Source organism: Sceloporus occidentalis, unplaced genomic scaffold (assembly GCF_023333645.1).
Source record: "Sceloporus occidentalis isolate IW3139 unplaced genomic scaffold, rSceOcc1.0.p SCAF_89, whole genome shotgun sequence".
Taxonomy (NCBI): domain Eukaryota; kingdom Metazoa; phylum Chordata; class Lepidosauria; order Squamata; family Phrynosomatidae; genus Sceloporus; species Sceloporus occidentalis.
Window position 1 is genome coordinate 193,925 of NW_028317069.1, and position 14,131 is coordinate 208,055.

The 14,131-nt window shown below is 49.0% G+C and overlaps 1 protein-coding gene across 1 annotated transcript in view; it reads left to right on the forward strand.

Moving 5' to 3' along the window:
• Nucleotides 1–14,131, forward strand: part of LOC149284634 (ryanodine receptor 3-like) — a 147,394-nt gene that overhangs the window by 125,616 nt on the left and 7,647 nt on the right. The window contains 9 exon segments of the mRNA XM_089496281.1: nt 5,004–5,065; nt 5,644–5,815; nt 6,625–6,711; nt 6,998–7,207; nt 7,835–7,965; nt 8,655–8,697; nt 11,015–11,142; nt 11,758–11,818; nt 11,924–12,070. Coding sequence (XP_089352407.1) covers nt 5,004–5,065; nt 5,644–5,815; nt 6,625–6,711; nt 6,998–7,207; nt 7,835–7,965; nt 8,655–8,697; nt 11,015–11,142; nt 11,758–11,818; nt 11,924–12,070 — 1,041 coding nt within the window.

Below are 14,131 nucleotides of genomic sequence, written 5' to 3' on the forward strand. Positions count from 1 at the left end.
GTGAGGCGTTTGTCTCGGGTGCCGGCGCTTCACTGCTGATCGCCGGCGTCTGACGTCATATGCCGGCGCCCAGCGTAAAGCGCCGGCACCCGAGACAAACGCTTCCAACACAGGAGTTTAAGGTAAGTGACCGGGGCGGGGGGGGACACCGGACTCATTGGTGAGTCACCAGGACACTCTTTGCGGGCCGGTCCGAGCTATTCAGCGGGCCGGATGTGGCCCGCGGGCCGTGCTTTGCCCAGGTCTGATCTACCCGATCATCTACAATCAAAGATTACGTTTTGTACCGCGTGGTTTCTGGTGGGCTGGCTTTCGCTTTGTCTATCTGGATGGCCAGGCGTTAACTCTGGCCTTTCATGAACCTTATCTTATTAGTATAATAAGATTTTTGAGTGTGTTGTGTTTGCAGTGAACGAGGAAAGAGGAAACATGCGCTTATGAAGCTGCAAATCAAGAATATGTACATTTGATGTATTCTTAGATAAGCGATTATTCAGTGAGAAAGTAAAGAGCTCTGGCCTTGCCTATCCCAGATAGCTTATTTTTGTGTTTGGATGGGGGCTTCAGGTTCTGGGCAGGAGTCAGTGAGCGGTCATGGCGCAGGGGCGCTCGCTGTAGATATACCTCATGGGGCGATCTCTGTAGATATACTGCAGGGGTGATCTCTACAAATATACCGCATGGGGCGATGTCTGTAGGTATACCGCATGGGGCGGTCGCTGTAGATATACCGCACGGGGCGCTGTCTGTAGATATACCGCACGGGGCGGTGTCTGTAGATATACCGCATGGGGCGCTCTCTGTAGATATATACCGCACGGGGCGATTTCTGTAGATATACCGCATGGGGCGCGCCCTCTGTAGATATACCGCATGGGGCGCCCTCTGTAGATATACCGCACGGGGCGGTGTCTGTAGATATACCGCACGGGGCGCTCTCTGTAGATATATACCGCACGGGGCGATTTCTGTAGATATACCGCATGGGGCGCGCCCTCTGTAGATATACCGCATGGGGCGCCCTCTGTAGATATACCGCACGGGGCGCTCTCTGTAGATATACCGCACGGGGCGCTCTCTGTAGATATACTGTATGGATGTTATTGACATTTTAAAAGCCAAATCATTTCATTCAATGATAAACACATTGTTTGAAGCAATTTGTTGTCTACGTGCACCTGAGGATCTAGCAATCATTTGTGGGGTTTTCCGCTTACTAGTGACTGGCTGTTTGACGCGCCGGGCTGATGCCTAGCGGGCCCCGTGGCTGATAGCGGGCCCCCCCCGTGTACTTTTTTGCCTCTTGTATGTCCGGTTTGTGTCCCTGCTCTCCGCACGCGGCAACACTCTGGAAACATGTAGGAACGTGGCACGTGGCTGCGCTCATGTGTTTATTGGCAGCAAAACTTTCTAAGGTTCGTTGACTGGGGCCCCATTAGTCCACCGCAGGTCATTCCTTCAGCGTCTCCTCTTTTATGAGGGGCTCAGAGTAATCGGCCACCAGGGATGTTGTTGGGTAGTTCGAGCGATGCGATTCACGTCTCCCTCCGGAATCTGCATTGGAAAGTCTTGTAGTAGTTCATCGGGTGAAAGGTAAAATGCCGACATGGATCCTTGTCTGGTGGACGATTGGCAAAAAAAAAAAAAACATTCGATCTGAGGTTAGCTTCTTACTGGCTTTTCTTGTATTTATCATGACCAAATCACTTCAGTCAGGGGTTATTAGTGATTTTTACCTTAGTAATGGTAGCGTTGTTATGATACATTACAGGTGGGTCAGTTTTGGGTCCTATTCTTTTTAATATATTTATTAATGACCTTGTAGAGGGATCGCATAGTAAAGTATCAATCTTTGCAGACGATACTAAGCTCTGTAACGTGGTTAACACAATAGAGGACAACGCACGGTTACAAATGGATCTGCGTAGGTTGGAGGCTTGGGCTGGGATGTGGCAGATGAGGTTCAACACAGATAAATGTAAGGTTATGCACATGGGGAAGAAGAATCCAGGCTGGGAATATGTATTAAATGGGAAAACACTGGGGACGACTGACATGGAAAAGGACTTAGGAGTTTTAGTTAACAGTAAATTTACCTGTAGCGACCGGTGTCAGGCAGCTGCTGCTAAGGCAAATAAAATCATGGGGTGCATCAAAAGGGGCATAGATGGCCACGACAAGGAAATAATTCCACCCCTGTACAAGTCACTAGTCAGACCACACATGGAATACTGTGTACAGTACTGGGCACCAGTGTACAAGAAAGATATATAGTGGAGCTGGAGAGGGTTCAAAGACGGGCAACCAGAGTAATAAGGGGAATGGGAGGACTACAGTACCCAGAAAGATTATCAGAATTGGGGTTATTTAGTTTTTGGGAAAAAAGACGGCTTAGGGGGGGACTTAATAACTATGTATAAATATATAAGGGGGCAGTACAGAGATCACTCCCAGGACCTATTTATACCCAGGACTGTATCTATAACAAGGGGACATCCTCTACGGCTGGAGGAAAGAAGGTTTCTACACCAGCACAGACGGGGGTTCTTTACAGTAAGAGCGGTGAGATTATGGAACTCTCTGCCAGAGGAAGCGGTGATGGTAAACTCAATAAAAGAGTTCAAAAGGAGCCTGGACGTGTTTCTTGAAAGCAATAATATTACAAGTTCTGGATATTAGATTAATAATAGGGACAGAACGTTGATCCAGGGATTTATTCCGATTGTCATATTTGGAGTCGGGAAGGAATTTTCCCCCTGGTATGGGGCAATTGGCATCTGCTTCATAAGGTTTTTTTTTTTGGCCTTCCTCTGGATCAACACAGTAGGGACACAATATGTATATAGGTTGAACCTGATGGCCTTTGGTCTTTTTTTCAACCTTATGAACTATGTTACTATGTTACAAAGCGTGGGCTCCTGTTAAGAAGACGGAAAGATGGAAACGCAGATATAACGCTTACCCTGTTACGTCATTTCTAAGTAACACGCGGGTTCCTCTAGATGCGGAGGAAAATCTAGAATGTCACCCCTTTGCTGAATGAAGGTCATCCGATAGAATACAGAAGGTTGTAATGGGAGTCAGATCAGTGAGGGACACGCAGCCCCGGAGAACGGCGTAATGCCCGAGATCGACTCGGTGTAACACTGAACATACTAAGGAGCACACGGAGCCGGCTGTGCGGTGCGGATCTGCCCGTTGCGTTCCCGTGATAACGAATCCCGTGTACGAGTAACGACCCATTCCTTGCCATCCCTGTTTGAGGTTTTAATGGGGGGGAGACACGTTTATCCCAATTGTATTTATTACGATAGCGAGGAATGATACGAGGACATTTGGCCGAAATGCCTTAAGCCGCGTACAGGGAGGTTTTCTCGAAAGGGGGGTGTTAATGATTCGTTTCATACGTCGTACCGTCGGGTGTGAGTCACAGAGATGGCTCTGCTGTTAGCGTCACTCGTTTAGGGACGTCTTTCCATGAGATAAAGCGCGGCTATCTCGCCACAATCCCCCCCCCCCCCCCCGCGTGGAAATATATCGCAGAGCTGCCCTGCAGCCAGAGGAGCTCATTAGCTTGTTACGCTGGATGTTAATTATTAGCAGTTGGTTGCATCCCTCGTTAGCCGTCAGGGTCTGAGCCGGGATTCCCATTAGCGTGACGTCACTTGGGATGTCGGAACAGCAGAGTGTTTGTGCGTTACTCCCGTTTGTAAAATCGAAGAGTTGCTTACGATTAGAGCGACGAGTGGAATACAGATTTCCGTGTCGTTCTCTTACGTTCCTTTAGGGTTTGGGTTTGGGTTTGTGAGGTCCTTCGGTATATCCTCAGTTTGCCGGTGTATTTCTGAATTCTCGGTTTCTGCGCTGTTCCCCTTTCCCTCGTAGCCACGTCCTTCCACTAATCCTGTCTCTAGATTCCCCACTATTTCATCAGGGACATAATCCCAACCGCGGTGTGTAAATAAGTCCTGGCTGTACAGTGCTAACATTTAGCCAAATTCCTTCACTCCCCCCCACCCCCCCCCCCCAAACCAGTGTCTAGCCTGAGTAATGAAGATTCCAGGGCCTGCGCCTCTACCTGGCAACGTGTCTCCTCCTTAACGAAAGAGAACCTAGAGAAACGGGTCAGCAAAGCATGTAATGAAAGCCTGTATCTCCATATCTGTAATAAGGAACTTGAACCAACCTGTTTTCAGCGACACGGTTTGTAGCCCCGTCTGAGGCTAAGGCTGTAACGCTATGTGGCTTCATGGTTCAGAGCAGCCGCCCAAATATCATCTACCCGGATATAAAGTAGCCGTATGAAAGGTGGCGCTCTGGCGATAGTGCCGCAGATTGCCCCTCCGTCCCGGCTGTTTGTTTGTTAGATGAATATTTCTGGGCAGGATGAGTACGTTTGCGGTTAGGAAGCTTCTGCTGCTTCTTTATAGTTACTTTGATGTCATTACTGTCGCGATGCTAGTGAATTTCCGCGTGAGCTGTGATTCCCAGCACCCAGATTTAGTACAAACTCTTTACGAGCGGGCATCTCGGCGACACCAACCTTCTACTCCCATCTACTTCCAAGTCACCTGGAGCCGCTCCAAAGTGCTTGGAGAAAGACAAAGGCTCCAATCATTGATTGATTGTGCCTGTCTCGTCTCCTTTTCCAGTCCGTCTTGCGTCCTCAACAGCTCGAAAAATGTTATATGAACGTCCTTTGAGCCTTCGGTTGATGTAATAAATTAAACTGTGTTAAAATAGTCACGTGTTGGGTTGGGGTTATTGTGCTTGGGTATCTCACGATCCTTGTACAGCTTAGAGTTGGTGGGGAAATATCCCTTCTTTTGTGGCCAAAATCTTGTCTGAATTAATTAGTTTGGCCGCAAAGTTCTCGAGCCGCCCCGGCCAACGTTGGTAAGAGATGTGGAAGACGCGCCGGCGGCAATGCTAATTGAATTGTTTGTGTGGAAATGTAACGGCGGCGATCTGTGTCTAGCGAAGTCCCTACCTTGTGATTACAGGCAGCAGAAATTGCCAAAGAGCAAGAGGAGGACAACCTGAAGGCCGAATCCGAGAAGGCTGAGTACGTTTCTCTTGTTTGCTTTGAATGCTGCTTATGAATCAGATAAAGGAGAATTACATTAAACGGACTAACGCGCTTAGAACTTGATTAACTTGATGTCAAAGCGTCCGTCTCCCACGGTACTTCAAAGAACAGAAAAAGCAGATGGTAAATAAGACGCGCACGTCTGCGCTTTAGAGATGTACGCGGCACTTGATAGTTTAGAGCGTAATACGGGCCGGGCGCTGTTATCTGGTCTGTTCTGTGGCCAAGTACACTGGGTAGGGATACATTAGGAAAGGAGGTCCCTGCCCTAAAGAGCTTACAGTCTAAGTAAGATTATACCTAGATTCTGTAAAAAGTATAATTCTTCCAATGAATCCATTTAGCTTTATCGCTTTTGAGCATCCTTAACACATTAATGAAAAGCTGCTGGAACAGGAAGGCTTTTCAATCTGTTGTTCTATTGAGGCGCAGAACAATATTATATCGTGGAACAACGTTACTTCAATAACACCTGGGAAGCCCTCTGTTGGCTCTCCGGTCTCTGAAATACATCGGCACTTCCGCCTGTGTAACATTTTGTACAATTTTCCCAGCATGGAAGACGGCGAGAAAAAGGACAAAGCTAAGGCAGAGGAAGAGTCTGAATTCCGTGGAAGCAAGGAGGGTCAAATCAAGAAGAGAAGACGCGGCCAGAAGAAAGAGGAGCCGGAAGCGTTAATGGCAAACTTCCTGGCCGGCTTGGAGATCTACCAAACTAAGATGCTGGTAAGAGGTTATGATAATATTCTTCATGGGGGGGAAAGAAAACTGCCAGCTGGGCCCGGTTCTTTGTTGTGGTTCACTTTTGTGTAGTCCATTCCTAAAAATGTGAGCGTTAACGAAGCATTATTTTGAGGTGTAACTCCTCGGGCTTTACTTACCACTGACAACCGTCTAAATGGGGTTCCGACGTCACAGCAAGTGCCTACACGCTGCGCTTTGCCTTTTTATCACGTTCAAAGAGTGACTTTGCCCGGTTTCACCAAAGGTTCAAATCCAACGACCGCGTCATAAGAATCTGTCCCAGCCAAAACTGTAGTGATGTTCAATAATAGGCTACACATACAGGGACTTTTATCTATCTAAAATGTAGAAATGCGCCTCGCGTGGCTTTGAGCGTCCAAATGTTCTAATTGTAATTTTGTCGGCTGAGAGGGAAAGGAAAATGATTCCGAGTAAAGAAGGAAAAGACGAGGCCAGCAGAACATCTGCTTCTGAGCTTTATCCGAGCTTCACGACTACCGATCCTCAGAAGACAGAGCCCCTCGCTTTGTGACCCCCTGCCTAATCCATCCGGCACATTTCTCCCCCTTACATTTCATGGGGACTTGCGATTGGCAGCCCGGTTTGGGTAGACGTGGCCGATATCTATCTATCTATCTATCTATCTATCTCTGGTCCTATTTCAATGGCCCCCCCCCCCCCCCCCTAAAGCCACGTATGTCCGATTTCCTGTGATCTGCTATGGTTTGGTAATAAAATATATGTCGCAGGCGGCTAATTCTGAATGTCTTACCCTGTTTTCTTGATTTCAGAACTACCTGGCCCGAAATTTCTACAATCTCAGATTTCTTGCCCTGTTTGTTGCATTCGCCATTAACTTCATCCTGTTGTTCTACAAGGTAAAGCACTCGCTAGAATGTCGTGTCTGGAATGTTTCTCTGGTCGTCGGTCAAAGCGTGGTAGGAATAGAATTTATTGTTACGTTCTTATTTCATTCTTTTCCTGCGCGAGGTTTCTTTGAAGACCAACATTTCAGCGGCCCTTCCCCAGGCAGGCTTTTAGCGTGTCTTTTACACAGCAGCTCCTCGCCGCTTCCCCCCCGTCATCCGCGTACGGATTGTCGGAAGCTCCGAGTCTATTTGCGTGAGCGCTCCTAACGGATGCGAATCGCTTGCTGCTCCGCAGGTGACAGAGGAACCTTCCCGCGAAGAGCCGGACGACGACTCGAAGGTGTGGAAATCGTATCAAGAAGAGGAGGAGGAGGATGCAGACGAAGGCACGGTTTATTTTGTGCTGCAAGAGAACACCGGTTACATGGCTCCGACCCTCCGCATCCTTGCCATCATCCATACCGTAATCTCGTTTCTCTGCGTTATTGGATATTACTGCTTGAAGGTACCGTATATAGCGGAACGTGTCTTTCCTCTAAAACGTTGATAGAGTTGACTGTGGTACCTTCAGGAACCTGGCCGACGAGTCGTAGGTCCTGGGATTCTATTCCAGACGCGGGTACGCCGTTACGGGCACGCGGAAAGGCTTGCGTACGGAGGTCCTCTGTCTGTCCGCGTATGGGTGACACGCCATGTCTTTCACATGTTGTTGACAAATGTGATTGCAGGTATCCAGCCGCCACGATGACTTTGTTGTTTTTCGAGCGACGCTGATTACGTATGGGCCCTTGTTTCCTTTTTCTATCCTTACCTGTAGGACAGCGTTGCTAATTCTATTCATAACAAAGCTGGGCCTTTGGGATGAAGTGAAATGTCCTTTTAACACAAACCAGGAATTGCACGAAATGCTTTTGTTTGACGGTTGCGCAAATCATTCCCAATAACAACAAACAAACACCCTGTCTCCCCCCCCCCCCAGTGAGCTTCTAGTAAAGAGAATAAGGGCAGATTCCCACGGAAGGGATTAACCGCAGTCCCACGTGCGGTTGATGGGCTATCCGACCCAAAACTCGAATAGAAATGTGAATAACGCTGCCGGATGTTCCGTGACCTTCTTCCCTCTCCCCAAAAGGTTCCTCTTGTGGTATTTAAACGAGAGAAAGAAATCGCTCGCAACGTGGAGTTTGACGGTCTGTACATCACGGAGCAGCCGTCAGACGACGACATCAAAGGGCAGTGGGACCGGCTCGTCATAAACACCCCGTAAGTGGCGCGCCTCGGGTCTGCCGCGTCTTATCGTCTGTGGCCTGCGCTTCTCGGAGGAAGTTTGCTCGGCCGACGGCTAGCACGGCGTTACAGTTCACGACTTATGCCAGGGGTTTTATATATATATATATATATATATTTATATGACATCGTCTGTACGGTCATTGCGTGTCTTTTCCCAATGACTGAAACGTATCGGGCTCTCGTACGGACACCACTCTATAGGCCCCTGTGGCTGGTGCGCCTTTCAAAGAACACGCGTATCCGCTATTAATGTGTCTCCAGCTGGAGAGCCAATGCGGGACATCAGGCAGTGCTTCCGAGCATGGAGCCAAAAACGTCCGAGCTGCGCTTTCCGGGAAATGGTCCCGGTACTTTAGCGGAAATGTGCCAGCGGCGGGTGAATGGTGGCGATTGGTGCTCCCTATTGCGCATGTACAAACACAACACCCGATGCGTTACGCCAAACCGATAACTCCACTCTAGCCGCGTGTAAAGTAGACACGCGCAGAGCGCTCGCGTAACAGCCTGCCGGTCGGAAACGATACGGCAAAGGATAGCGGAGACCCTTTCCGGCCTGGTGCCGATAACAAGCTCGATCTTAAAAGGAAGAAATTGTAAAGTATTGTATGTTTTGCTTGTTTGTTTGATTTCAAACAACAGATATCCTTTTTATGTGTTTTTAGGTCGTTTCCTAATAATTACTGGGATAAATTTGTCAAGAGGAAGGTAAGTGACGTAACTGGGCGCATTTGCTGGCGATGTACTTTTCTAGCGGCGCGCTTAGCGGTAAAAGCAATGGGTATGTCAAAAGTTCTGAAAGAGATGGACATGTAACGAAGCGCCCGGTCAGCGACTTGAAATGTAAATACGTCGGCGTATACATTCAGCAGCTTAAAGGGGCAATGATGGCAAAAATGTCGGAAACAAACGAACCGCGCCAACAATTATTTTAGCCATTTCATCCATTTCTCCGATTCACTCGTCCCAAAAAAACAAAAAAAAAAAAAAGAAAGTGTTGCTGTCCGGCTGGTAGCCCCCGGAGGTGTTTCTAAGACTACGATCCTGTCTAAAAGCCCAATATGTTTATTGGTATTACCGTATTTGCTCGATTATAAGACGACACCCCCCCCCCCCCCCCTCTCTCCCGATCTGAATATGAATTTCTGAAAAAAAGAAAAAGCCTGAATAAAAGCCAGAATATATTTGACCCCCTATGTGCCACTCTGTCTCCAGAAGGCAGAGTGGCATTAAGCGGGTTAAAAGGCATTTCACAGAGCACTCTTGCCGGTGCTTCCGAGTCCCCGGTGCGTAGTCCGGGCAGCGTGTAGAGGTGTACGCGCTTGGCGTAGACAACTTCCGCTGCAGTCGGGAGGAGGTGCCGTTAGCGGCGGGGGGGGGGGGGGTGTTGCGTGCGTGCGTGCGTCGCGCAGACCTTCCCCGCCTGTCAGAGATCACGGGGAACTCTGCGTGTGGGGGATCTGGATCTTTGTCTCATAGTTAGACCTAGTTGAGGTCCGATTCTAAGAAGACAACCTCATCCTATAATGGAGCAAATACGGTATGACGTGGGTAACTAATAACCCCCCAGCCAGCGATTCCCCTTCCGGACGGCGGATACGCGGCACCGATCAGGAGCATAGGCGTGCCGGCTGAGGGCACGTCCAAAACCACGCGAGTGTATTATCGGTAAGTCACGTGGTGTTGTTGCTAACAGCAGGATTTTCAGACCGGAGCCTTTTAGTAAATATCTCTATCGATGATCGTTTCCAGTTTGCTCGTGGGCTTTATCGCCGAGTAACGGCGACGGCGGTGGGGGGTGCGCCTCAGGAAAACGATTAGCGCTCTGTCACTTTTCTGTGCAATTTCACATTGTGATCCGAGCGTTACATTCCCCCCTGGCTTAAGTTACCATGGATATTAAGTCTCGGGGAAGAGATGTTAAGTCAAGTCCCCGGTGAATGCCAGGTGAATTTACTGTACCGAAGCGCCGGCGGCTACGTCTGTAAATGAAACAACTCCCAAATAACAACGACCGCCTTCCGTCACAGAGGGAGAATATAAAGGCTGATACGTTTCCGGGGAATGGCCCGGGGGGGGGGGGGGGTTGTTGGATGCTTTCATTGACGTGTCTGTGATTGTGTGCATCGCCTCTTCCTCCCTTTTGATCAGCCAAATGTAATTGTTGTGTGCCCGTGATAACGGATTGTGGGACTTTACATCCGCACAGTGATTGTTGTCACGTTGTGCTGCGATAATCACTTAGAGAATGTGTTGTTTGTTTGAACAAATGCTTGAAGTACCGAACGTCACGTTCCTCCGGGAGGGAGAGGGGAGGCAAGTAACGTCGGCCGACCCAGTCTCCTTGTCAACTATACGGTGTCTTTGTCGCCGCACGCCGTGCGAATGAAACTAATGAGCGGCTGAATAATAAATGGCGGTGTGGCGTAATATGCGAGGTTTCTGCTTACGCAGATATTTGTCTTACGTAAAGTGTTTGAGTATGCAGGTGCATATGTATCTATGTGAGTCGGGAGCAGGCAGGCTTCATATATCCCCGGGGAGGCAGAGTTTCTAGCGGTTAGATAATCTACAGAGCATACAAAGATCGCCGTGACTCCTGTATTGTGTGTAAGTATGCAGTGTGGCAGTTGTGTGTGTGTGTCTATACACACACACGTATGTGTAGTAGTAGTAGTAGTAGTACATGGTGCTGCATATTATAAGCTGGCGTCGGTCACGGAGGACAGCGCAGTCCATTACTGACACGAGCCAAGGACAACCTGTTTCCCCGAGTTTCCAAGTTGTTTGTTTACAAAGGTGACAGTATGAAATATAGGTAATGTTTGTTTACTAGAAACCCTTAGGCTTTAGAAGCCGCTCCTCTTCGAAACCTCTCATAGTTCCAGCCCTAGCGAACCATAACAGCGATCCATTCAGAATCTGATGCGTTCATCTTAAGGAGGGCCTCGAAAAGTCGTCAAAAACAACAACAAGAAGAACCGTTGTGTGCAGCTTTTGTTTGTTTGTTTGTTTGCGTATTTAGGTTATCAACAAATACGGCGACTTGTACGGGGCGGACCGAATCGCTGAACTTCTGGGTCTGGATAAAAACGCTCTGGATTTTAGCCCGGTGGAAAAGACCCAACCCGAAGAAGGATCCCTGGTGTCATGGTGCGTAAAATCTTGGTATCTGTCTGTGGGCCAAACGATACGAAAGACATTGTGCGTTTGTTTGAACGGTAAGCGCGGTCCAAAGGCTGGCGCGTCCTCATAATTGGCATGAGCCTAGGGAATGGGGCGCGGGGACAGCGTCTGCATAGCGGCGAGCTCAAGGTGACTTTGTGAAAGGAATCTCCATGTCGGCGGAGGATAAAGGAGTCTCCCTTGGCGGCCGCCGCCGCAATGTACGTCAATGTTGTTGGCAGGGACGTTAATCCTATTTACGGACGTCGGTTACATTGGCCGTTCTGCGGCTGTACGTGGAGCGCATTAGAGAGGACAACGGAGGCGACGGTACGGTTTGCGTTGCGTGTGGCATTGAGCGCCGAGAAATGCGTACTTTCTGCGGTGTCACGCCGGTGGAACCGGGAGAAGGGCTGCCTTTGTTTCACGGAACTAAAAGGGACTGGCGTGGGCCAGAACCCAAATGGGAAAATAGCGAGGTATCTCCAGGCGGGTAACTTACAGGGAAAGATGTTCAATTGGGTACTCGAGGGCCACAGACTCCTCATCACGTTTTCCGTCTAAAATGAATAACCCTGAATAACACCGGACCGTCTCGCGCAGGTTGAGCTCCATCGATATGAAGTATCACATCTGGAAGCTCGGAGTCGTCTTCACAGACAACGTATGTATTGAAACTTGGGGGGGGGGGGGGGGGGGTGGTTTACACGAGTTTAGTTGGCAACCGCAAAAGGAATGGGTTTGTTTGACACCCAAACTTTTCTTTCAGTCTTTCCTTTATCTCGCCTGGTACACGACCATGTCTATCCTCGGGCACTACAACAATTTCTTCTTTGCCGCTCATCTCCTGGACATTGCGATGGGATTCAAGACCCTGAGAACCATTTTGTCTTCTGTTACGCATAATGGAAAACAAGTGAGTCTAAAACCAAAGCAGATGTTTGGGGGCAGCCAGGTCGGCGATTGATCTCCTTTTACCTAATAATAATAATAATAATATAAATCTGTCGTGACTATGGCCCTCGAAAACACGACAGGAGGTCAGAGCGAGCCGGAGCCCCTAGCAAACACACTCGCATCGCTGGGACGGCTGCGTTATTAAGCACGAGTGGTTTGACGGTTGGAAGCGCCTAAGCCCGGCGTGCCCGCGAATAGCCGTAACGTGCGTGCCATAAGCGGGAAGCTGTTTGCAAAGGCTTTCCGATGATAGCTGCAGATCAGGCTCCCTCGTACTAGAGTGTAACGTCAGGTATGTTCTCCTGCCTCGCGGGCAAAGCATAACAGGCTTCTGTAAAGCGCAGCGACTGATTCCAAATGCGTGGAATGCTAGCAAAGTGTATGTGGTTTGCATTTACATACAGTCAGGGTTTTGATACTGTCGATCACCACCTTCTTGTTGACTTCGCTTGCTTCTCTAGGCATTTGAGATGCAGCTCTCTCTCTTCTCTCTCTCGTGGATCTCCTCATATCTGTCTAACCGTTCCTTGCCGCGTCAGCTTCTCCGGCAAGACGTCATCGCCCTCCCCTTCCACCGTCAAGGTTCGGTCCTTGGCCCTCTGCTGTATTTCCGTTCTATTTCATCTCTTGGCAAAGCAATCGAGTCATTTGGCCTCCATCATCGTCATCGATATGCAGACTCACTTACCCGTCTTGTCCACGTCTCTCTCGACATCTCTCACGTCCCGTATTAGCAATTGCTTGTCTGCTAGTTGTTTACGGATGTCACGACGCTAACCGAAAAGTAATTTTGTCAAACGGGAACTCCTCGTTATCTTCCCCTCTCTCCTACTGACTAGGCCCGATGCCTTGGGGGTCATCCTCAGGGCTTGCCCTACCATGGAACAGGTGTGGGTCAATTGCCCAGGCGGCACTTTTTGAAGAGGCCCCCCCCCAAGCGCATGATTTACGATTGTTTAAGTGGAGGAGAGAGAGAGAGGGGTGCGCCGAGTGTTTTTCGGCCCATCTCTCTCCCCTCTGCTAGCCCTCTAGCTCGTGGTCGGCTTGTAATGCCGAGTGCTGGAAAATGACGTCATTTCCGGCTCTCAGCAGTTAAAGCGGCGCGTACAGCGGCAGAGCAGGGAGACTCGCCGCAGGACTGCCGAAAGGTAAGTAAGTGCAAAGAGGGGGGGGGGGGTAAGAGAGGGGGGAGAGAGAGAGAGAGAGAGAGAGGAAGGGTAGATTTCATTTGAAATTGCGCCTCAGGTGGCGTTCTTATATTTGACTCATATTCCGTCCCTTGTCAAAATCTTGCTGCCTGCATCTAAGAAACCATCTCTCGCATCTGCCCATTCCTTGCCCAAGATTCCACAAAAAGGTTTGGTTCGTTCACTCATCATCATTTCCCGTCTTGACTACTGCAACACTCTTCTGGTTGGCATGGCATTGGTGTTGTCTCTCTCTCTCTCTCTCTCTCTCTCTCGTAGTCTGTCAATTCCAAGTCTTGTTGTGGCCCTTGAATGTATGTATTTTATCGGGTGCTGCGTAAACAGTTTGTTAGTGCTATCGTCTGTGACAGAGGAATGAGCTGTCATACAGGGCCCCAAGTGACTCAGAGACGGCTCCAGCCTGGCTGCCAAACTCCATTGTGTAAACTAATCCCATTAACAGGATGGCTACCAGGGGGATATTCAGTAGCTCAAGGGGGGATTAAAGTAGGGCTGCAACTAACGATGATTATTTTCATAATCGATTAGTTGGATATAAACAAATGAATGTAATAAACAAATTATATTAAATACAAACAACAGTATAATAAAAAAACCTTGATAAAATGCATTTCTTGCCTTTATTTTGCAACCAGCCCCCCCCCCCCCCCCCAATTTATGCACGTTTGAGCCCAGGCTTGCCACGCTGCCTTCCCCGCATGTGCCACTCCACGCTGCCTCCCACATATAAAACGTGACTCTACCCCCCCCACATATGCTACTGTGTCTGATACACCTTATAACCCCGATACACCCACTCCATCCTCCCCAGA